General features: G+C 40.3%; 1 protein-coding gene across 2 annotated transcripts in view; it reads left to right on the plus strand.

The window, feature by feature from the left end:
- Positions 1-23,951, plus strand: part of LOC116946999 (uncharacterized) — a 51,856-nt gene that overhangs the window by 21,392 nt on the left and 6,513 nt on the right. For both annotated transcript variants that reach the window (XM_076070190.1, XM_032962336.2), the window contains 21 exons: positions 2,128-2,336; positions 3,486-3,552; positions 4,688-4,855; positions 6,279-6,392; positions 6,524-6,787; positions 7,844-7,990; positions 8,661-8,848; positions 10,227-10,407; positions 10,805-10,930; positions 12,210-12,335; positions 12,738-12,860; positions 13,868-14,119; positions 14,478-14,594; positions 14,741-14,863; positions 15,527-15,655; positions 16,046-16,136; positions 18,980-19,266; positions 20,197-20,445; positions 20,580-20,759; positions 21,887-21,963; positions 23,593-23,651. In XM_076070190.1, the coding sequence (XP_075926305.1) occupies positions 2,128-2,336; positions 3,486-3,552; positions 4,688-4,855; positions 6,279-6,392; positions 6,524-6,787; positions 7,844-7,990; positions 8,661-8,848; positions 10,227-10,407; positions 10,805-10,930; positions 12,210-12,335; positions 12,738-12,860; positions 13,868-14,119; positions 14,478-14,594; positions 14,741-14,863; positions 15,527-15,655; positions 16,046-16,136; positions 18,980-19,266; positions 20,197-20,445; positions 20,580-20,759; positions 21,887-21,963; positions 23,593-23,651 (3,277 nt within the window). The remainder of the gene's footprint in view (positions 1-2,127; positions 2,337-3,485; positions 3,553-4,687; positions 4,856-6,278; positions 6,393-6,523; positions 6,788-7,843; positions 7,991-8,660; positions 8,849-10,226; positions 10,408-10,804; positions 10,931-12,209; positions 12,336-12,737; positions 12,861-13,867; positions 14,120-14,477; positions 14,595-14,740; positions 14,864-15,526; positions 15,656-16,045; positions 16,137-18,979; positions 19,267-20,196; positions 20,446-20,579; positions 20,760-21,886; positions 21,964-23,592; positions 23,652-23,951) is intronic.

Raw genomic sequence — 23,951 nt, forward strand, 5'->3', positions numbered from 1 at the left:
GCTCTTTCTTTACATGTCTCCTAATTCATCCTTCCATTCTTCAGCTTCTACAACATTATCGTCCCCTTCTTTCCTCTTGCTCTCTTTTCTTGCCTTTCATACATCTCTCTGCCAAAAACTTGTCATCAAGCTTTTACCTCGCACAGTGTTGAAGACATCTCTCCTTCAATTGCTGCATTAATTAACACATTATATAGCTCTATAATTCATACCATACTGCTTTTGTCATGAGAGTCACTCAGGTTTTGCGGGAAATATGAACACTGAGTTGTATCAGTAAGCACCACAAGGCGTGCGATTCATTAAAACATTCAAAACACTGGCTCATATTTCTTCTTAATCATAGATGCTATGCAGCTCGTCATAACATGCTATTCTGAACTGAATGTTGCTGTGCTACTTTTAAAAGGACCTCGACAACGTGATTACTGAAAGGGCTTCTTTATTATGCCGAGCGACAAAGTAACACCACACTTGTAGAGAACCGATACTCAAAAGCACTCTGACCTCTTGTAATGTGTCCTTAAATGATTTTTTTAAATGGTTCTTGATTCTTCCTAACCGCCGCATCATGCAAAAACAATCCTGCCTTCCTTTCGATGAATGGTCTCGAACCGACCCATGACTTCTGTTGAGCATTTCCCGGGTCCTTAGCTCCATAGCTGTCTGCCAATCCAGTTAAATCCATGGGACCCATTTTGCCACTATCAAGATGATGAAAAAAGAAAAACCTTTACCCTTTCAGGCAATAATAGTGTAAAAATGTTTAACCACCAAAAAGACACCCATTACTTGGCATCAAGTCTGCATTAACCTCACATACCTGTGGTGAAACATGCAAATAAATATGCTTTGGTAATGAACGCATTGTCATTTAAACTGATTGGCCTACACAAGAGACAGACTGCTTTATGGCTTTATCTCACCAACATAACAGAAAACGCCATAAGGCGATCAATGCAAGGACAATGTATCGCCAAAGTATAAATACCTCAGGTTAAGCAGTTTATATCTATGGGACCTTTTTGGCCAGTACAGTATCAAAATGATAAACACAGGAAAGGCTTTCCTTTTTATTTCCACAACTATCGGACAGTTTTGTTTAAAGATGTCCATTGATAAACAATATTTAACTGGTTTGAGAGGTGTGACTTGGGCCTGTGATCGATGTATCCCGATTTGAACCATGCACACTCGATGCAGTTCTTGAACTGAGGAGCCGAAAACGAATTGTGTGCGAGGGATAGCATCCACCCGTTGGAAGAGACTGACATCCATATGATCCAAAATAACAGATATGAATCTTTCCCGACAATTTATTTCCGAATGTATAAGAAGTACACCTCTCATGGCTGGACATCAGCTTCTGATGGCACTGATGTCCTAGTTCAACAGGGAATTTGGCCTCCAAAAATGAATCACATCGAGAGGGTTGATCTCCACGGTGAGTTAAAGAAACAGCACCAGCTGCAACAATGCGTGGTGTATGAAGGGATGTGGATGGTCTGCGTGGTTGGGGGTAACTCTGTTGCTGAACCTGAAAGAGGCAACGAGGGCACATGGAATTTTAGCAATCCTGTCACATCACCGTGCACTGTTAATGTACAAAAAACTTTGGTTCTAATCGAAGCGTCAAACTATGAATGTGCCTTGTAATCGTTGCTCAGAATTGCCTTATGGCTTTAGCTACCACACATTTTGTCACGTATCTTTCCTATGTTCCCAAAAATGCTCGTTATTATATTAGCTTCCTATGTAAGTTCATGCTACAAAGTTGCCAAAACAGTATTTCCTCTTGTAATAGGGATTTCATTACATATATTGTATCTGGTCATACACTAAAAATACATTTACAATCCTATAATGTAATTTCAATCCACTTCTGCTGCATAAAGACATCCACCTACTGACACTATAACTTTGAGGCACGGGCATCTGTAAAAGCAATATATTTAGCCGTAATATTGATTCACTTATTTTTTTCCAATTAACTTCGGTGCCTACATTGTGCCATCATCACACTTTTGTACATTTGTCAATGCGCAGTACTCAAGCGTTGTGCTATACTACCGTGCATTGGACATCAACTGGGGTCTGACACTGTTTTCTGTTTAATTTCCGTTTCAGCATTCCTAATCGGTGACCCCCACATTACGACGCTGGACAACGTCTCGTATACCTTCAACGGCCTCGGGGAGTTCACCGTTCTTCACGCATTCGGAGAGAATGGCAGCGAGTTAATCCTGCAGGGCCGGACTGATGTTGCAGGCACCAATGGGACCTTCAAAGCCACCTCCTTTGTAGCTCTTGTCGCGCACGAGACGGGGGGAGCCAAGGTATGCATGGCCAGTGTGATTTACAATGGTGTAAATCTCCCTGTAATGCACATGTATAGGGTTACACGGTACTTTATCTGCAATATGTCTGCACAGATTGTAAAATAACTGTGGTCTTGCTGTGGTCTATGTTACTCCATACGTTCACATGCATTTCCAGTCTCATATAGTGTCTACCAATGAATCACACTGTTAAGAAGATAGATATAAACGTGTACTATGAAGGAACTGTTACAGTAACTGTAACTGGGTGCGAAGTAGTGCAGGTGATTAGCACAGCGATATGAAACACGAGTTACCTGGGTTTGACTCCTGGCTATAATCAACGTTAGTAGCGAGTGATATATGAATACATTCTGGCCCACATTCACCAAGCAGTACAGTACTGAACCAGCGTGGAGAAATATGAAACATCTCCCACAACCACATGGCATGGGAAGGCCCTCACCCAGCAGTGGATTGACAAAAAAGGCTGTAAATGCACTGCATGTTAAACAAGCAGTATGACATTGCCGAGTTAGCTTACTAATTCATGACCAAACTTATTTCCAAAGTCCCATATGACTTTCTTTGCAAACACACTAAACTGCTATGGCACATGATGGACATACCAACAGGTGTACCATTATACTGTCGTACCAAAAATACTGAGGACCTATATGAAGGGTCTCGCAACAAAATGACATATACGGTATGAGGTAGATCATAGAATATCGATTTTCGGGGGAGGGAGCGCCGGATTAAAAAAAAAAACGCCGGATAATCACTAATAATCATGATTTAAAATAGCTTATTTTTCCACATCCTTGAAAACCATTGTTTTTAGGTGTCATGTGTATGTTATTTTTTGTTTAAAATTTGTTTGAAATTGGCATAAATAAACGTACAAAGAGTGAAAAATAAATATCCTGCTGTAAAAGTTACCGTTTTTTACTGTTGTACTTACCACTCCAATCTCGGAAGGGTGGCATGGGGCTGATGTAGTACGTACTCCTACGCTCTTGTTTCATCAACATGATTGTGTTTGACGGTCGTTATTATTTGGTTATTATTATTTTTAATCTATTATGGACTGGGCCACAGCCTCCGGAGCGGTTTTTGCCGGATCATGTTTCTATGTATGTTTACAATTATTATTAATTTAAACAGGTGCAGTGGATACTCGGAGATAACAGCACTGCAGTCTTTTTAAACGACGAAGCTGTGAATGTAACAGGTAACTTTTGGAGCAGTACAGTTTATCATTATTATTTGTATCTTATGAGGCACACATTATAATGTGTAATTCACATTCAAAGTAGTGTACTGTATGTGACAATGCTGTCAATATATAAATGCATCCTTTTGGATGTGAGGACGTATTTTTTTAATGATATATTAAATAAAGTTATAATTGTATTGTGTGTGTAGACATTTACATGCATCCTCAGCCTAGATAAAAAATAGTACATATAATTTACAACCGACGTGTATGCTTACTTTCACACATACATAGAGATACTTTGCATAAAAAAACACACTAAAATATAATACTGTAATCGTCATCAGCATAATTATAGAGAATATAAGTAATAAAAATAATTAAGCGTAAAATTTTCCTTTTTTTATACTTTTGACTGTCCGCATAAAGAATTGCCCTTCATTATCATCCATAGACACATATGTACTGTAGTAATAGGTTTTACCCTTTTAACTGGCACAAAAACTGACACCTTTATTCAAGGCATCATGTTTGCAATAACCACAACACAAGCAGTCAAAATGCAAACAAAAGAGACAACTCTGATAATATGCACTGTCCTTGAATTTGATTGGTCCACACCCGAGACGGCTTTTCTTAGAGCCTAGTCTCCACTGGTGTTGGACCAGAAGACGCCAAAAGGCGTACAACTCAAAAACAGCGCACTATCAGAGTATTGAGGGCTCGGGGTGAGCATTTACATTATGAGACCTTTGCCAGTAACAAGATATAGTAATAGGTTTTACCCTTTTAACTGACACAAAAACTGACACCTTTATTCAAAATACATATGTACACATGTACTGATTAATCTCCCAGTGATTGATGAAATGTCACTATTCAGAGTTGTAATTCAGTTCAATAATCAATAGTGTTTCCCCTCTTGTATTGTATGCTGTGATTGATGTGTAATTTTGTATATATTTATTAATAATATTAAGTCAATTAACTTAAATGCAAGCATTTGCATGTGATGTGCTTGTCAATTTAATACATCTTAAATAATAAAAACAAATCAAACTATTCCAAGTGTAAAATTTCATTTTAATTGATGATTCTATATATTGTGACATGCCCTAATTGTTGTATTCTGCTGCCGCTGTCTTGGCAGATGTTCCATTCATAAAAAACTCAACATCAATTCAGCGGTCAGGAATTTCAGGCCTAATGGCCTCATTCCCGTCGGGCATCTCCGTGAACGTGTCAGGGGTTTACGGGGCCCTCAGCTTCATCATTCTGCTGCCAGAAACGTTCATCAACCGCACACTAGGCCTACTAGGTGAGACATCACTGATGGCATCTCACATCTTGACCCTTCATCGTTCGTCAAATGGCACACGAAATTGTAGAATGTCAGTCCTAAATAATAAAACAACATGTGCCTTCTTAAAACGTATCAACTTAGCAAGCATTGTGTTAAATACATTTTTTTTAACTGCCTTGAGTTTCAGTTTGACACTTCGGCTTTCACAACCAATATTATTCATATTAAAGGTTTTTTTGGGTTAGATCGCATAAGTATAAATGTATTGTTAACCCACCACCATCCGACACAGATAATTAGTAAGGTTTGTCACGTAAACTAAACATGCCATTTAGTTACTACTTCAGCCCACCGTTGTCAATTCTGGAAAAATCACCCGATGATGCTGGATGTAATTACCAGCGAAACGTCCTACTCAAATGATAAATGTGCATTTACTCTCCAACACACCAGTGTTCTGAAGTAGTAACTATTTGGCATGTTTTGTTTACGTGACAAACCTGACTAATTGGCTATATTGGGTGGTGGTGGGTTTATGACACATTTATACTAAAGTGATCTTACCCAAAACATTATCTTTTTTTTATTTTCCTTATTTATTATTTTTGTCATTCTAGTGACCCAGGTCACTTTGACATGTAACTTTCCTGGTGTGCTGAGTTTTTACCTGGTCAAATAAAAAAATGTCACACGTGCATACCGAAACTCCATGAGGTTAATTTTACCGAAAAACATATGCGGCGAGTACAGTCACCTTTGTCCAGCATGTTTCTCAGTTGGTTGCAATGCTGCAGTGCCGTCTAGTGTCGTGTATAAGCTGCACAGAGGCTGCCACTACAAGAGCAAAGAAAAGTGTCACGCAGAAAGCTATGATCGGATTTTTAGTGAAAGGTGCTGCTAAGATGTATGGCTGTACGTGGGGACACACAGCAATTCAGACAACATTTATTGCACAGCATGGTGACCTATCTGCAATACACCTGTGTTTTGTCTGTAACTCTCACAGGTTGGCATTAATTATTTCATCACCGTCGTGTGTTAATTAAAGTTGCTGCCACTTTTGTTCTGCCACTCCTAGGCTTGATATAAATGTTTGCATCACCATGCTTGAATCTCTTGACCAACGTGCATGAAATTGCTTTCACACATGCAGGTGTTCTTGTATAACTGTATGAAATCTGCCATACATCTGATCACAGCCTTTTACTTGAATGACACATCCACTGTTACAGCACCTCCGATGAGTACGGTTGGCTACGTATGTTGCGAAATAATTTAAACAAACATGCATACATGCAGCGCCTCTTTGCAGACAAAAGTAGTACCTGTACTACACATGACAATGCAGTCTGGAAACATTGAGGAACGTTCTACATATAAACGGCATGCTCTGGGGGTTATAGATTCGCAACACTTACTTTAATTATTTTCTACACAGGTGTTTTCAACAAGGATCCCACAGATGACTTTCAACCTTCAAATGGCACTGTGCTGCCATTCAATGGAACATTACCACCAGAATCTACAATATTTTATGAGTTTGGCATGACTTGTAAGTTGTCCTGTAGTGCAACGTGTTTTTGTAAATTATACTTATTGCTTTGAATATGACGTATCAAGAATGAGCATAATGATGGGTACTGCTTGCATATTAAAAAGCACCGTTTCCAATTACCTTTGCAGGGAAAACTACACCAAGCACAAGCCTGTTTTCCTATAACAGCAGCACTGGGGAGAGCTGGTACACCTTCAACAACAATAGCTTTGTGCCACTGTTTTTTGAAGAACTCGTGAATCAAACGAGCCCAGAAAATCTGGCAGCAGTTGAAAGTACCTGTGAAGGGCAGAAGGATTGCATTTTTGATGCACTCAGCACTGGAAACATACTATTCGGACTCGCCACGCAAACCAGTGCTAACGCGTTTATCAAAGTGGGCCAAGAGCTAAGTATGTGTGCACGTTTTTGATGTTACATCCTCAAAAACATGCAGTGAACCTGTGTTCAACTTTGGTTAAACTTAACTTGCAGTAACATTATTTTGGTGAGTTGGAGGTCATATTCCAGTTATCTTTTTGTGGAATCACATATATGACCTGCTGGCTGGTAATACTGCATTGCTCATTTGTGTGTTGTGTAGGCATTTCAACAGTCTTCATTATGACTATTATATATACTAGCTTTTTTTGCCCGTCCAAGGACGGGTGTATATTGCAGTAAATCTGAAATATTCAATATAAATATTATTCAGCTCATGATTATTAATGAGGGGGGGGGGGGTTGCTCCATGTAGAGTGACGTCACCCGCTCATGATTATTAATGAGGGGAGGGGCGCGGCATGTGGAGTGCGCGACCTTGTGCGTTAGTGTAATTTTGCACACGGGCATGAATATTCATGAAGGGGGGGGCTCTTTTTCAGTGACGTCACGCATGGATGTAGCACTGTGCTGCGTAGATTATTTTTTTCCCGTCACATTCTGTAAAGAAACGTCATATTTGAAACGACTTTGCGTAATACATTTAATTGAGCTCGACCTTCCTCTGCGTTAGTTTAAAAATCCACCCACTCATGAATATTAATGAGGGGGGAGCCTCATGTGGAGTGACGTCACGCGGGGGGTGGGCCTCATGTGGAGTGACGTCACGCGCGGGACAGACAGACATTTCTGGGTGATTATAGTAGGTAATAATAAAAAATACTCATAGTGTGTAGAGAATATGAGAGCACAAGAAAAGAGATCTAACACATTGCCACAAACATTTTCCAGAAAGATTTATAAAAGGTCATCAGTGACACATAGGTTATTATAACACACAACATAAATAATAAATAAAGGCCTTGATAAACTTCTGAACATATAAATTAGGTGGTTGAATGTCATGTTTGTTTTATCCCTGGCAGAAAATGCTTAGAAAATTAAAAAAGCCTGAAGTCAGCATAAATTATTCAACCAAGGTGAGAAGTTTTCCATAAATATTAAATGTTGTGTTGTTCTTGTTGCAGAAAACTTCCCACCAAACATTACTTCCGTTGGACAGATGAATTCCAAACTGAATGAAACAGTGTTCTTCCAGCTGATTGCAGTGGATTTAGAAAATGACCCCATTGACTTTAACATCATAACTAACTCCTCAGACCTCAGTATTACAAGTAAGTGTCCATTACATGCCAATAGTCATGCACTGAGAAATAATTGTAAATGTACATTATAAATGAAACATGATTACCATACAGATATTGTATTCTGTCCAGAATTGAGAAAAGTAAATATTACTTCGGTTTAATTACTTGATCAAAATGACATGAAAATAGATTGGGAAAAAGGTCCCACTTCTATTCCCACGCTTGTGGCCCTGGACGGTAGTGTGAAGGACGGGGATTGGTGATGTTATCGGCATCAGCAGTCACATTATGCTGGGTGGGGCTTATTTGGGGAGGTTTCCCACCTTCAAGAGGCAAGGTGTGGAGGATGGCCAACATTTTTAAAGGGGCCTGAGTAATGGACTGCAAAAAGTAGTGGTCGATTGAAATTATTAGTCGATTTATTTGCTTAATTGACTAATCGCCACAGTATGTAATCAATAAATATTGAGCAGTTGTCTTTAAACTCGGAGTGCTTCATTGTAACAGGAACATGAATGAAACCACGATGCATGACCTTTAAAATAACAAACTTCAATATCGAGTGGCACCCACATGTCTTTGTATGAATGCACTCGTAAGGTAATTGACAAAATCCACTTTAAAATAACAAATAGCTGTAAATGTTTTATGCAAAATTACGATCAGCGATTGCTGCTGCTGCCTGTGGTTGTTGCAGGTGATGGGAATTTCACATGGAGTCCCAGAAGCTCAGAGCCAGTGTTTGGCGTGGTGAGCGCCAGCGACGGCAAGGCCTCCTCTGTGCTACTGCTCAACCTCACTCTTTGCAACTGCAGCGCCCACTCCACGTGCCTCTACAACCAGACCACCCTGAGCATCAACGGCAGAGATGGATCCACTTACCAGGTCAGCTGCAAAAAATATGTAAAAATTTTGTACAAATCAAAATTTGTGGGGTCATAGTTTCTTAAACGCCATGTGAATACATTGTAATCATTTAATACAGTTGAACTCCATTTATTTGTGACGCGAATATCTGTGAATTTGTTTATCCGGGGCCCTCAAAATCTGGTTCTTTCTTCTAAGTATTATAATTACTGTCCTATGGTGTATTTCACTGCTCAAAATGTCCATTGAGCCTGTGAATGATTTAACTAGCAACAACTGACAACATGGCACTTGGTATGAATGCGTTATTTTTTACTCCAGTAATTGTAAACGACATCATAAATACAATTGTAATGTATCACTCAGAGACGCTGTCTTTCTTAAGTTAAAACATATTTATTATATATTACAGTCGACCCGACTCGATGACATGTTGTCAGGTGGACACAGGTTGACTATATACAACTGGGTGACTCTACGTAGCTGCTACATGACGTTCACTACATAGCTGACTGACTATATAAGAGCCGTCGATGTAGTAGCCACGGCGAAGATATATAACTTTTTCCTAGCCTTCCAAGATGATGAGGGCAATCCACCGTGATGACTGCGACGACGGTCTGGAGCCCGACTTCCCACAGCAGCCCTGAGCCCCGCTCCGTGCTGCCTTTTATTTCCCCTTGGCTCTGCCACGCCCCTTTTCCCGAACTCTCTCCTTTGCCTCACTATAACACCCCGGAGGTTCTATCTCTACCCCCGCGTTGACTCCTCACCCAGTTACCTCACTTGACCCTGCCTGTCCTCATCGCTGCAATCATTATTTAGGGCCACTAGGCCCTGTACTGTCCTTACACAATGATGCAGTTCAAGTAGAAAAATAAACACATTAAAAAAATTATGCACGTTATTGTAAACAGTATGTGCTCAATTTTTAAGTCTTGAAATAGCCTTGTATGAAATATGTTGACAAATTTAGTGATTACCAAAAGATGAAGGTGGAACCCTGGAACTGAATTTCACTGTGGGTGGACAGGTCTCCACTCAAGGAGGCTCTAGAGAGCCCTGCTAGAGAATATTTGGCCTACTCTTTCATCCTGGCTAGACACCTTGGAATTGGTGGCAGTACCCACACTTTTCCCCAACAGGCACAACCAACTGTGGTGGTGTGCTCACATATACTGCTGCTGGGGAGGGACAGAGGGGGGATTTAAGAAAATGCATAATTATTTCAATTTCTGTCCCAAGAGAACAACCAGGCGACTTCTGGATCCCAAGTCCAATGTGCTAACCGTTGTACCGAAGCGGCATCCCCATTACAACGCTATAAAACTAATTTTAATTTAATGTTGTTCAGTAAGCTTTGTGTTTTTGCCGCCTATCATGCCTGTGCTTGAAGGTTGCTGGCTGCCTATGTGAACCTGGGTACACGGGGACATACTGCGCAGAAGATTTTAACGCGTGTGCAGACAACCCCTGTCACCCTGGCGTGAATTGCACTGATTTCCCCCCTCCATCCATGAATTTTACATGCGGGCCGTGTCCAGCACATCTAAAAGGCGATGGAACAAAGTGTTATGGTATGTGAATTATTTTCTCTGTGTAGATTATATCATCCTCTCCTAGTTGAGGGCAGTCACATTTTGATGCTATCAGCTACATCCTTGTACATCAGTCTGTATCGCACCTCCAATTAGCGTGGTTGGCTACGTACGATGCGAAAGAAGTTCAAAATACATCCATGCTTGCGTGTTTGGTGACTGTGGTTAATTAATCTAATTCCAAAATATGTGTGTTTTAAAATAGTGAACATGTATTTATGCATCATTATATACACAATTCCATTTACTGTGGTAGTGAACAATTCGCGAAATGTTTATTTACATGTTCTAATCCACTTTGTATAATATTGTAGCGAATTCATGTTGCTTGGCATTCTCTTCTATCAAATCATCTGTATTTGTTTTTGTTCGACAGATGAGAATGAGTGCTTGGCGCAGCCACGGGTGTGTGATCAGACATGTGAAAACACGCTTAGTGGATACGAGTGCAGCTGCACAAAAGGCTACAGAATCAGCCCCACAAACAGCTCCCAATGTGAAGGTGCTGTATGGATATATTGATGAGAAGTTTCATTGGCAAGAAAATGTTGCATATGTCAAAAGTTGGATGACTGCTTATTTGCTATGAAGTAAACGTTTCTGGATAAATATATGAATATTGTTAGTTTTACAAATCAAGGTCAAGGGCTATAGCTGTATTTTATCTGGTATGCTCACAGATGTGTGTCTGTTTGTGTTTTATGACGTGTGATCTTCTTAGTTAAACATACAACAAAAAGTTAAATAACTGTACGATACTTTATTGCATGCTCTCTTTACTGGACGTCAAGCAAGAGCAGCTTTTGGCGTGTGTATTATTAACCATTGGATGTACTGAATGTTTCTTGTTCATGTCATTTTACAAAACGTGTCTATGAGAATAAAACACCCAATATTTACGTAAGGCATTTGAAAACAAGATATAGACCACATTCACATGTTGTTCCCACACACACAAACAAATACATACACACATAGACACCTATGTATGTTCTAAGTGACCAACTTTCGAGATTGCACAGCACACAAGGAAATGGCAGAGCCATTTACACACCAGCCTGGATGCCTTTCTTTCCACAATGCTGTGTATGACAGTGATTCGTATGATGCACTGACAAACACACCATGAGTTTCAAACAACACACAAATATTTGTAAAAAGCTCACAGCCTCCGTGAAAAAGAAAATACCATCTGCATTTCCTGAAATTCGTTGCGGTCCTCTTACTTTAGGTCACCAACAAAATAAATATGAACAAATGTGACAGGTGACAGTGATAGACAACTGTGGACAAATTCAATCACTGCTGCCTGTAGCACTCCCATGCTTATATATAAAGTACCACAAGGAAAGTATTGTCCTCTTAAGCCAATAAGAGTGTTACGTGCTGTCAGTAAGGTTGGAATTCCACTAGAAAAGGCATGTGAGCCCCACTTGTTTCCTCCCCTGCTAATGATAATGTATATTTTAGGTTCTGGTGAGCCCAACTTTAAGTACAGATCCCAGAAATGTACACATGCATATGAGATGCATGCATCTACACAGAGAGATCCATAAATGTAATACTGACGAGGGAAGTGCATCACAAACCAAGACTTAAGTGATTTGAAGAATCTTGACTTAATGCATTCGTGACTGCAGAAATTTATATTCTTTGGGTCTTTCGGTAAAGTCATGTGACTATACCGAAAGACCCAAAGAATATGATTTGAATAAATTAAAATGTGACCCGATATGATCACTAAGTGCCATGGCTAAAGAGTGGTGTCTCCTTGTGTGCAGACATCAATGAGTGTGCACTGAATTCTTCTCTTTGTGCAACGAATGGACACTGCGTCAACACACTTGGGAGCTATATGTGCAGATGCAATAATGGATTCCAAGGAGATGGCGATAAGTATTGTTATGGTAGGAAAATGCTTACATTTGTTTGGGAGATTTTATCTTTACTTGGATTTTATTTGTACACCTATTTTAAAAAGACCATTGTACAAATACACTGTGCCTTATTTTAATATGACACCATTAGGCCAACATTGCTTGATACTGCCATGACAAAAATCAGTCGTTTAAAAATGTACATACTAAATGGAATAAATTCAGCAAGAGCTGTTTATGGCTGAGCTCCGTAAAAAAATACTCCCTGGGAAATTGAGAAAATTAATCCCTGAATGTACTATTCATATATTTGTTATATTATAAGTTATTTTTTATCATAAGTCATTTTTTTACACAATGGGGTTTTATATTTCAACATCACAAAATGAAATTGTTTCAAATTGTTATAAGCCTTGTGTATGTTCCCTACAGATAACTTTGAGTGTCGTATCAATGACGATCCCTGCCGCTTTTGGAATAATTCCATTTGTAACAACACTGAGGGGTCCTTCAACTGCATCTGCAAACGTGGATACGCAGGAGACAATTGCACAGGTTAACAAAAAAATGTATTCTTATATATCTCACTTGTCTATGGATGTCTGCATTTGTACCCCGTTTGTGAGAATTCAACAATGGTTCTCCTTGAGAGAATCTCCTCACATCAGTGGGAAAGCGAAATGTCCTTTTCTGGCTCACGGCCTACAATAGTGATGAGCACTGCACCACTTCTGATTGAGCTTGGAGAGACTTTGACTCGGTTTGAATAAACGTCCACAGATAATGATATTTTACTATATCTGACAGATTATATTGATCCCGGACATGCACGTATGGCTGAGGTTCAGGTTAATGATATATATTTTAATACATTGGATAATATTATGAATCTGAAATTTGAGTTGCAACCCAGGCACTTTCAACAAAACCCGTAGAAGGTGGCCGAGTCAGAGCACTGAGCAAGCACTGCTGAACAATCTGGGTTCCAATTGGTGCAGCCTCCTGTAATTGAACTGGGGTTTCAATTGTAGAAACGTTATTGTCTTAGCTCAGTGTCACCAATGATGGAAAAAAAACATCACATTTGATAATAAAACAAATATATACACATTTTTTATTTGAAGCTTTCATGACTGCAGGAATCCATACTCTGGTTCTTTCGGTAAAGTCACGTCAGTATAACATAAAATAAATCACGACGTTTCGGGTGCAACACAAGCATCCGTCATCATGCTTTCCCACCTGATGATGGACGCTTGTGTTGCGCCTGAAACGTCGTGATTTATTTTATTTTATACCTACGTGACTTTACCGAAAGAACCAAAGAGTATATACACATTTGTATAAAGTACAGCTCTAAAACAAGCATTGTTCTGTAGCAGGTGATGTGAGAAAATGCATCTACCATTGGGAGAATATCAGAAGTAGTTCTATAAATCTCATTCCATGCTCCGTTCTCCAATACACGGGGTATGCACTGCTCCAAATACATTTTTCGTATAATGACATGACACCGATATCACTGTTGGAATAATTCAACAAAATTCACTTTTGTTTTACAGACATAAATGAATGTAACACCAACAATAACACGTGTCACAGTGATGCCGAATGCATCAATATGGATGGCTCGTACGACTGTAGATGCAAAACAGGGTTCGCTGGAAGTGGCAAAATATGCTCCGACATTGACGAGTGTGGTAATAATAGCCTTAACAACTGTGACAGGGCAAGTACAGATTGTATGAACATTCCAGGTTCTTTCTATTGTACTTGCGCCAGAGGATATACAGGAAATGGAACGCATTGCAATGGTAAGTAATGCCACTATGATTCAAAACAGAAAACATTTAAAGTTAAAATACTTATAATAACTATACTTTAGGACTCGTATAAGCTTTACTACTTACATTCTAATAAGTGATATTAGTAGCAAGAAGGAAGGAATGTGTTTTTGCCAACTCTCCCTCCTCTTACAAAAAAAATGTGTTGCATATCTCTCTATTCTAGGAATACAGTTCAGTTATTTTAACACGTTTAATTGTATATTAAAATACGTGTGATGTGTTGGTGGTATTTTATTTGTTGACGTCACCACTCTAGTGTTTTGACTGTTGTAGTGAACTTACAGCATGCCCGTAATGTGAATGTATGATTTTTATTTCTGTGCAGACATTGATGAATGTTTGAGTAACCCATGTCAGGAACTGGAAAAGTGCATAAACAAGAATGGTACTTTTAGCTGTGAATGCAAAGCAGGATACAGAATGAAAAATGGAACTTGCACAGGTATTGTGATGATAAATATAGCACACTAACCTAGTCACAATAATAAACCTCATTATATTTGACGATGCCTACTGTTTGTATGAAATAATACATGTTTACATTTTTTGGGTGTTAAATGTGAATGAACCACGTTTGTCATATCTCAGACATTGACGAATGCACGGAGAAGCATCCCTGTCCAGTAAAAAAGGATTGTGCCAACACGCTGGGCTCATACATATGCAGCTGTAAAACAGGGTACCAGACTGACATGGACAGAGATTGTTCAGGTAATTCAATGGCACCAGTATCACATGTAACCTACATCTGCACTTGCTGAGAAAATAGTCGCCCAAATAAAATTTAAAAAAATGTACATTGTAAAGATCTTATAAGTTTCATAATTGATGTATTGGGTTATACCACGCAAATAAATGTGTCGTATAAGAGTTCATGCTCATTTATTTCTCAAGACCACACTGCACATTCCACTTCAAGTTTCATTTATTAGGTATAGCCCTGTGATCCATGCGGCTCTTAACATTCTCATCAAGTCCTAAATCATACCCTAAACAATGCCTTCCAATTCAACATCACAACTAAGGGAACTAATCGCAGAGATGCTTATGTCAGAAAACAGCATCAGTCCATGCGATATGGTATAATATTGAAAAGGCATGTGCTAAGCTATGCTTTTAGCGGAGGTTTAAACTTTGCAGCAATGCTACCCTTTATTGTTTAGAGTATAAAAAGTCAATATATCCCACTTATTTGTCCTTAATTTCAATATAAACAAATGCCACTTTAGTTGTTCTTTGAAATACATTTTACTCCACAAGGTTTAATTTCAATAAAAGCACACCAAAGATACGTTTTCCCAACTTAAAGTGTTTTACATGCCAATGCTCATCATGGTTCACATTTGTTTCATTGTATATGTTTGTCATGTGAAGACATCAACGAGTGTGACCAACCAGATCAAAACAACTGTTCGAAGAAGGTTGGGCTCTGTCAAAACTATGATGGCGGTTTTCAGTGCCAGTGCCAGACTGGTTACACAGGAAATGGGGTCATATGCATCGGTATGTTCTTAACAGACACAGCTACACTTCTAAGCCAGTAAAACATCTTTCCACTAAAATATACACTACTAGTACGCCTTAAACCTAGTTTAGTGGCCTTTGCCACATCAGTGCAAATGTTAATAAGTGAGCAATATACAATTTTTTAATGTCATCCAATGTCGACCTTTATAATTTAAATATTTTCTGAAAATTATAAGAATAACAAAATCACAACAGCAAAACATGTACTTTAACCACTTTGCCACCAACTTTTGTCCTAGTGTGCATATTTTAATCAGCGTATAAAACATCACTAGGTGTTTGCCTGATCTCCCATGCATAACATAATGCACTTCAGCATACAAATTAATTCCATACTTCTTAACAATAAGAATTTTATCTTTGCAGGAAATAATACCTGTGAGACAGATATATGTGGTGTAAATGGGACCTGCCACGTAACTGCAGAAAAAAACATAACCTGTGTCTGCAATGAGGGGTATGTATCTTGTATCTTTGCATGACGTATTCTCCCAGCACATATAAGTACAGAGGCATATATTATTAGTTTGTATAATGTAATTTTAATAACGAAAAAGCTAAATGTTAGAATTTGTGCAGAGTAGTTATTGCATAATCAGGGGTGATGTAGATACATTCATTGGCAGGTTTTTGTTTTCTGGATATTACCAAAAGTTCACACAAAATGGTTAAGTTTTGTGAACATAATTTGGTGATTCTGCTGCATTGGCACTGGTGCATAAGCACAATTAACATTCATTAATAACAATGCCTTTTCAGAAAACATTTAATTCGTGATGTTCTGGGCACTGGCCCTTCTTTTATTGGTCTATGTGCGATGAAAAAGGGCCAGAGCCCAAATTGTTGCCAATTATATATATAGTCGGTCCCCGACTTACGGAAGGGTTAGATAAGGGTTAGATAAATCCCATAGCCGGAAATAGTTGTGCCTCCCCTACCCGATTAATAGGTTCGTTTTCTCTCAGTACCGTATCGCGATGTCCGTTTTCTATCGCTACCTGTATCGCGTATCGCTGTACATACGCTCTGCACTTCTTATGATTCTTTCATTTCATCGAATATCTACCCTAACACTACCAATTATTAAACTAACGGAACATATGCTGTATCCAATTGTTGATTTTAATAGAAATCGTTAACAGAAAGCAGTCACTTCCGAATGGTTACCGTGCATTCGGCTAGGCCTAGACTTCACAAACACACACGTACACCAAGACAAAGGTGGCGTAGGCTCATCTACACAAACGTGCACACATACATAAAGATCACCCCATATAGCCTTAACATGTTGGGACAAGTGCTGTTAGTGAGTGGCACCTATGAAGGACGGCACAGCACATGAGGGGGTGGGTGGCCAGAACCAAGCCCGGCCACCTTTGTCTCCCGAGTGGCGATGTTTACACACCGCACCAGGTACTCATTTGAGGCTGAGTCGACCTAGCGGAGGCCCAGGATCGGCAGGTTCGTAGCGCAGCGCGCTAACCACTACACTACCGCTCCCCACCACACATGCATACATACACACACAAACACACACAGACACACAGTACATACCATACAGAAAACAAACAATTACGTAATGCTTCAAAAGGAAAAGAATTGCGGAACGGTACAAAAAATTCCATTGACCTTAATCCTCGTGAAGCTTGGGCTCTGTGAAGGGGGCACTTTGGTTGAGCGAGGCCGCCTTACGCCTCGCTCCGCGGTTTTCATCCACAACCTCACCGCGCCTCACATTATTTTTTACATAATTTATGGGACCATTTCCGTAAAATCGAATTTCCGCAAGTCGGGTCTTCCATAACCCTTGGACCGTTTGTATACAGTATTTTCCCTATAACGCGTGTTTTCGTAATGCAAATTGGATATAACGCGATTAATGTATTAGGGAACATATTTTTTATAACGTGATTGGGTGAACATAACTTCGTTGAGTGAGTAGGAATACGCGATTGTACGGCTGCCTCGGTGTAGCATCACAAGGCGGGATGCTGCTGTATGCTTATATATGCTAGCCACTCACCGCAGTATTTGTTTAGACTGTGTACACATTTCATGTGTTATCGGGTACTTGCTTTACCCTATAATATATATTATTTATTATAACGCAATTTTTCCTTAACACGGTGTTCTTCAGGAATGCAACTACCGCGTTATTGGAGAACACGACTGCAATTTGTTATATTTTAAGGCAGTGTTTTTGACGAGTGTTTGTGAATACAATGTATATCCCACACGGTAAATTCAAATTTGTTTTAATATGTAGTGGCGTAACGCGCGCAGGGTTTGCAAACAGCAGTTGCATTATGTACGGGGTTGCAGTGGTGTCAGCTAAGGATAAGCAAGTGCAGGCGGGTGGCCTGGGTGACAGCACACAGAGAGACGCCAGCAATTAGCGAAAGAGGCAGTGATTGGCTGGCTGCAAATACAAACGCGGAGGAGACGCCACGGAGGCGAGAGATAGTGGTGTTTTAAGGAGGAGAACACGTGCGAGGCATAGGGAGGACGCCGGCTTAATGAGGGCCATCTGGGGGCACTTAATGAGGAGGATAAAAGGGGAACGTGTGAGGCAGAGGAGTTGGGTTGGTTGGAGTGAAGACAAGAGTGAATTCAATGGAGGTTCGGGACCCCGCTCTCAACACCTCGTCCTCTCCAGCGGTGTTGGCTGATTCCCCACTGGAGGCAAGGGCGAGGTCGGAGGAGTGAGGGTAGAGAGGCTAGCAGTAGAGAGGCTAGCGAAATCCTAAGTGTGAGTGTGAGAAGGCTAGCAGTAGAGAGGCTAGCAGAATGTAACATAGCAGGCTAACGAGAGAGAGCGAGCGGGGCGTAGCAGACGAGCAGCGCAAGAGGAAGAGTTGCGACGGAGTCACGTGGTGTTAACCACGATGAGTTCTGCACGAATAACGTGACACAGGATAAAAAGACGTTGTCCGTGTGAAATAACACCACTACAAATACAATTACGTACCAGCAAAACAATTATGATTAAATATAAACGTCACCTCTAAAGTACTGGATTACAGGCATGTGGCTCTTTGCCAAATGGTTTCAAATGGTTTAATAAATCGTATTCCACATGAGAACTACAGCATTTACATCTTGCATGTCATTGGTACCTTCGTGTTAATTTCCAGTTCCACTAATATGTTTTACATAGTATTGCTGCAATTATATTTGCTTAAAGCATAAATATAACTTGCAATATGTAACGCTTTGTTGTCGCTGTGGCTGGGTGAGTCACCCTTCAAATAGTGCTGCAAAGCTCAATGGGGGAAATAAACTTCCAATTCTGATTTTCAGATTCATCCTGAATGGTACAAGCGAAACGCCGTGTGTCAACATCAATGAGTGCAATTCATCAGTAGGGGCTGACAATAGGACACCGTGTGATCCATTGCATGGGTTATGCATGGACACAGTGGGCAGCTACAAGTGTGCGTGTAAGCATGGATATGAACTGGACCCGGATGAGCGCACTTGCAATGATATCAACGAGTGCCAGAGTGGCACACCTACATGCTTGGGAAACTCTACTTGTGTGAACACAGAGGGCTCCCACAACTGCACTTGCAGCATCGGTTATACATGTGAGTGCATGTGAATTGTGTTTATTGCTGATGAAATACAACCTTTTTCTTGATCTACGTAAAATCAGCTTAATTTCATTTTTGTTTTACATACACGGCAAAAGCGCCGTCACATAAATACTCAACATAAATTGAAAACAATACAAAAATAGAAAAAAATACATATTTACATACTATTTATAGTTGTTTAAAATATAAAAAATATATAAAAGCAAGTTGTGACAAATGGAGATTTTTCTGAGCACATACAAGTATGCGAATATGTAATTCAAATTGTCTTTTTCACTTTCTTGAAATTGTTTTTTCTTGTAAATTAGATGTAATTACAATACTGTATGGTAATATATAGTCCAAGCAGCCTATGGTATCTGTTATGCTTTGGTGGCTATCCAGGCAAGTACTATCCAGGCTCAACCTCGAGTATCTTCAGAGATGCTATGGAAATGGGCGCATAGCGATTTTGTTATCCGCTTCATTGTCGGCAGCAGAGGCAATGTATTGTGGTACTGCCTTCGCCAGCAAGTGTTGACCAACAAGCACTGACCAGCAAGAGTTGTACATGATACACATAATGTCCATACATGCCTGTGAATGAACACAAAACTACGTTATTTGGCATACTATGTATTTGTACATAATTTCTGATTGTAGACATTGAAGAAAACACTTTGTAATGCTGTGAACGCTTCAGTACCAAGGTGGGGCGGGTGGGTCGGGAGAGGTGGCCAGCCTGAGCACCCCTTCTGAGGGATGCATCACCTGAATGTGGAGCCAAATTGTTTCAAACAAAACAAGCAGTGGTGGCTAGAGTCTGAAATTCCCTGGTGGTGCAGTGGCCAGTGCCGGTGCAGTGGGGGCTGGTGTGTGGAAAGAATGGCACAGCACGTCGAGCTTATGGCTTTGGAAATGTATGTTTCTTTTGTCTCGCAGACAATGGATCATTTTGCTTTGACGTTGACGAATGTCAACCTGGGGACAAGCAAGCCTGCGGCGAGGCGGCCGTGTGCCATAACACCGTGGGCTCGTATTCTTGCTCGTGCATCGCGGGATACAAGCTCGTCAATAAAGCATGCGTGGACGTGGATGAATGTGTGTCTGGGAATTCCCCATGCCCTCTGTTTGAAATCTGCGAGAACCTGCCGGGTTCATTCAAGTGTGTCTGCCAGGATGGATACAACTGTAAGATATAAGGCTGTACTGTGTGCACAATTGACTTTGCATTTCCCATAGATTAATCCATTAAATGTATCAATGACAACGTGGAGCAGGTATACTTGCAGTAAGTGACGTTTGGCATGTCTGTAACTTCTCAGACAATGGGCAGCAGTGTGTGGCAGATAATTGCAAGGAAGCTGCCTGCACTCCTGGATACTGCAAGAACGAAGGAGTGTGTGCCAACAATGTCACCTGTACCGCCACCTGTCACTGCCCGATTGCTTACAGAGGTGACAAGTGCCAGTATGGTGCCAGCTCCGTCGGTGCCACTTTTAAAGGTAATCCATGGGCTGTTTCTTTACAGATACTGAAGCTAAAATGTTAGGACAGAAATGCTCGGAATTACATTGAGGGACCATAAGAGGTACAAGACATTTTTGACTGTCAAGAGAAGTGAGCGGGCTTGTTTCCCTTCTACGTGACTTTACCGAAAGAACCAAGAATATGAATCCCTGCAGTCACGAAAGCTTTAAATCAAAATCTTAACACCTGTTTTGTTGCCAGATAAAAGGGGAAAACCTATTATATTTTGACACTTGCAAAGGAGGTCCCCACGGAGCGTGTTGCCTGGTTAGTCTGGCTCTCCGTGAGATTTAGGAATTTCCACCATTGGCCTCACATCCCAACAGAAAATATAGTTACCCTCATTGTGTGTTTAGCCGGGAGATACTTTTATTTGTTTGGACTTTTATATCATATACGTCTTATATGGTATTAGCACAAGCATACAAAACCCTTATTCGAGAGCGTCTGCTCCTGAATACATTTCTTTAGATTATCTCTCCATGTGACCATTCAATTATTATTATAGCTTGAAGTTTCGACATTTTCAATTGCTTTAAAGTTACTTATTCACGTTTATATTCGTGGAATGTTCATGTAACTTATTTATGTATACGTATAGTGGATACATCTTAGAATACTGTTCGATGTATGCTGTGTGTAGATATATGCGTGTTGATATGGTGTATTCATAGACCCTACAGTTGATGTTACATTTTAAAAATGGGTTGATACAAAAATAACAACAGGTTTATAGCTTCCACTCACAAGAAAGGAAGATCTCGGCGTTTCAGGATTGGCCTTCTTTGGGAAAATTTGATTAAGAATTGTTTTCTGTTGTGCTCGGTATATTAAATATAGAGAAGTGAAAGCTGAAGGTGCGCCGTGTAGTCGCTAGCTCACGCCACTGCTGGAAGAGGACCTCCACTAGAGGGAGCTCTAGAGAGGGTATTTGGCCTGGAAAGATGTGGGGCTAAACCACACTTTACCCCGCCACACGTGAATCGAACCCATGACCTCTGGATTTCCAAGTCAGCATTTCTGTATTAAACATGTGATTGCGTTAATTATACTGTTGAATCATTAACGGTGCTAATATGTGCGTACGTATATTTTATTGAAGGCACACAGAAGGCGGAATTCACTATGTGGTTTAAGAATCCTGACATAATAAATGATACAGAGTCATTCCGTGATCATGTGAGTAACTTTTTTTTTATTGAATATACCGTAATCGTGATGTGCAAATGTTTTAAAAGCAAGGTGAAACCTAAAAAAGCCACGCTATCTTGTTCGCTATAGGTTTGTAGGGTGTTTAAAACAGCGCAAAATTTCATTTTTAAGAAGAATAAAATGTAAACTGATTTTCAGCCTGGTGACATTTCTGTGGTGTGACTGCGGTAGTGCAGTGAGGTTACTACAGTGAGGTTACTGCAGTGAGGTTATTGCAGTGAGGTTACTGCAGTGAGGTTACAGTGAGGTTACTACAGTGAGGTAAACTACAGTGAGGTTACTACAGTGAGGTTACTGCAGTGAGGTTACTACAGTGAGGTAAACTACAGTGAGGTTACTGCAGTGAGGTTACTGCAGTGAGGTTACTACAGTGAGGTTACTACAGTAACGTAAACTACAGTGAGGTTACTGCAGTGAGGTTACCGCAGTGAGGTAAACTACAGTGAGGTTACTGCAGTGAGGTAACTACAGTGAGGTAAACTACAGTGAGGTTACTACAGTGAGGTTACTACAGTGAGGTAAACTACAGTGAGGTTACTGCAGTGAGGTTACTGCAGTGAGGTTACTACAGTAACGTAAACTACAGTGAGGTTACTGCAGTGAGGTTACCGCAGTGAGGTAAACTACAGTGAGGTTACTGCAGTGAGGTAACTACAGTGAGGTAAACTACAGTGAGGTTACTACAGTGAGGTTACTACAGTGAGGTAAACTACAGTGAGGTTACTGCAGTGAGGTTACTGCAGTGAGGTTACTACAGTGAGGTTACTACAGTGAGGTAAACTACAGTGAGGTAAACTACAGTGAGGTTACTGCAGTGAGGTTACTACAGTGAGGTTATTGCAGTGAGGTTACTGCAGTGAGGTAAACTACAGTGAGGTTACTACAGTGAGGTTACTGCAGTGAGGTTACTACAGTGAGGTTACTACAGTGAGGTAAACTACAGTGAGGTTATTGCAGTGAGGTTATTGCAGTGAGGTTACTACAGTGAGGTAAACTACAGTGAGGTTATTGCAGTGAGGTTACTGCAGTGAGGTTACTACAGTGAGGTTACTACAGTGAGGTAAACTACAGTGAGGTTACTACAGTGAGGTTACTGCAGTGAGGTTACTACAGTGAGGTAAACTACAGTGAGGTTACTGCAGTGAGGTTACTGCAGTGAGGTTACTGCAGTGAGGTAAACTACAGTGAAGTTACTACAGTGAGGTTACTGCAGTGAGGTAAACTACAGTGAAGTTACTACAGTGAAGTTACTGCAGTGAGGTTACTACAGTGAGGTTACTACAGTGAGGTTACTACATAGTGTTTTGGTGGTGCACCCGGCTTAAAGAAGCCGAACATTATTTTCAAACCGCCCGCGACACAGCCTAGGCAAGTAAAGGCGCAGCCCTGCAATTGCTCGCTCACGCCACTGCTGGGAGAAAGGCCTTCGACAGGGAGCTCTATAGAGCCCATATAGGGGTTATTTGCCCTACTCTTACACCCGGCTGGACACCTAGGTAATATCTACAGGTTGAGAGATATTAGTAACATGGTTGGAGATGTTAATAATTATACCTTCAATGGACTTTTTGCCATTTTCTTTGGTGATTTCAACAGGTTTCCAATACATTAGACACAATACCCAATTACTACGACTGCTCTGTGGAAAACATGAGGTAAGCAGAATGCCATCATTTAAAACAAAGCCGTTATTATCAATGTTACGCACATTTAGTTGTCAGACATTTGTAACAGTAATCAGATTTAACCAGTTTTAGTGTAAACTACCAGAATAACTGTCATGGATCGCCACTTAAATGTCATTGCAGCATTGTTCTTGTGGTACTGTGGGCAGTATTCATGCTTAACGCATTTGCTATTGGGTGAATGCAACTCTGGTCCAGGGAATATATTTACCTTCCACAAAGAAAGTTCTCATCATATACACGCCTGTAACCAGGTCTGCTCTGAGATAT

Source organism: Petromyzon marinus, chromosome 28 (assembly GCF_048934315.1).
Source record: "Petromyzon marinus isolate PM22_M1 ecotype Great Lakes invasive population chromosome 28, UKy_Petmar_22M1.pri1.0, whole genome shotgun sequence".
Taxonomy (NCBI): Eukaryota; Metazoa; Chordata; class Hyperoartia; order Petromyzontiformes; family Petromyzontidae; genus Petromyzon; species Petromyzon marinus.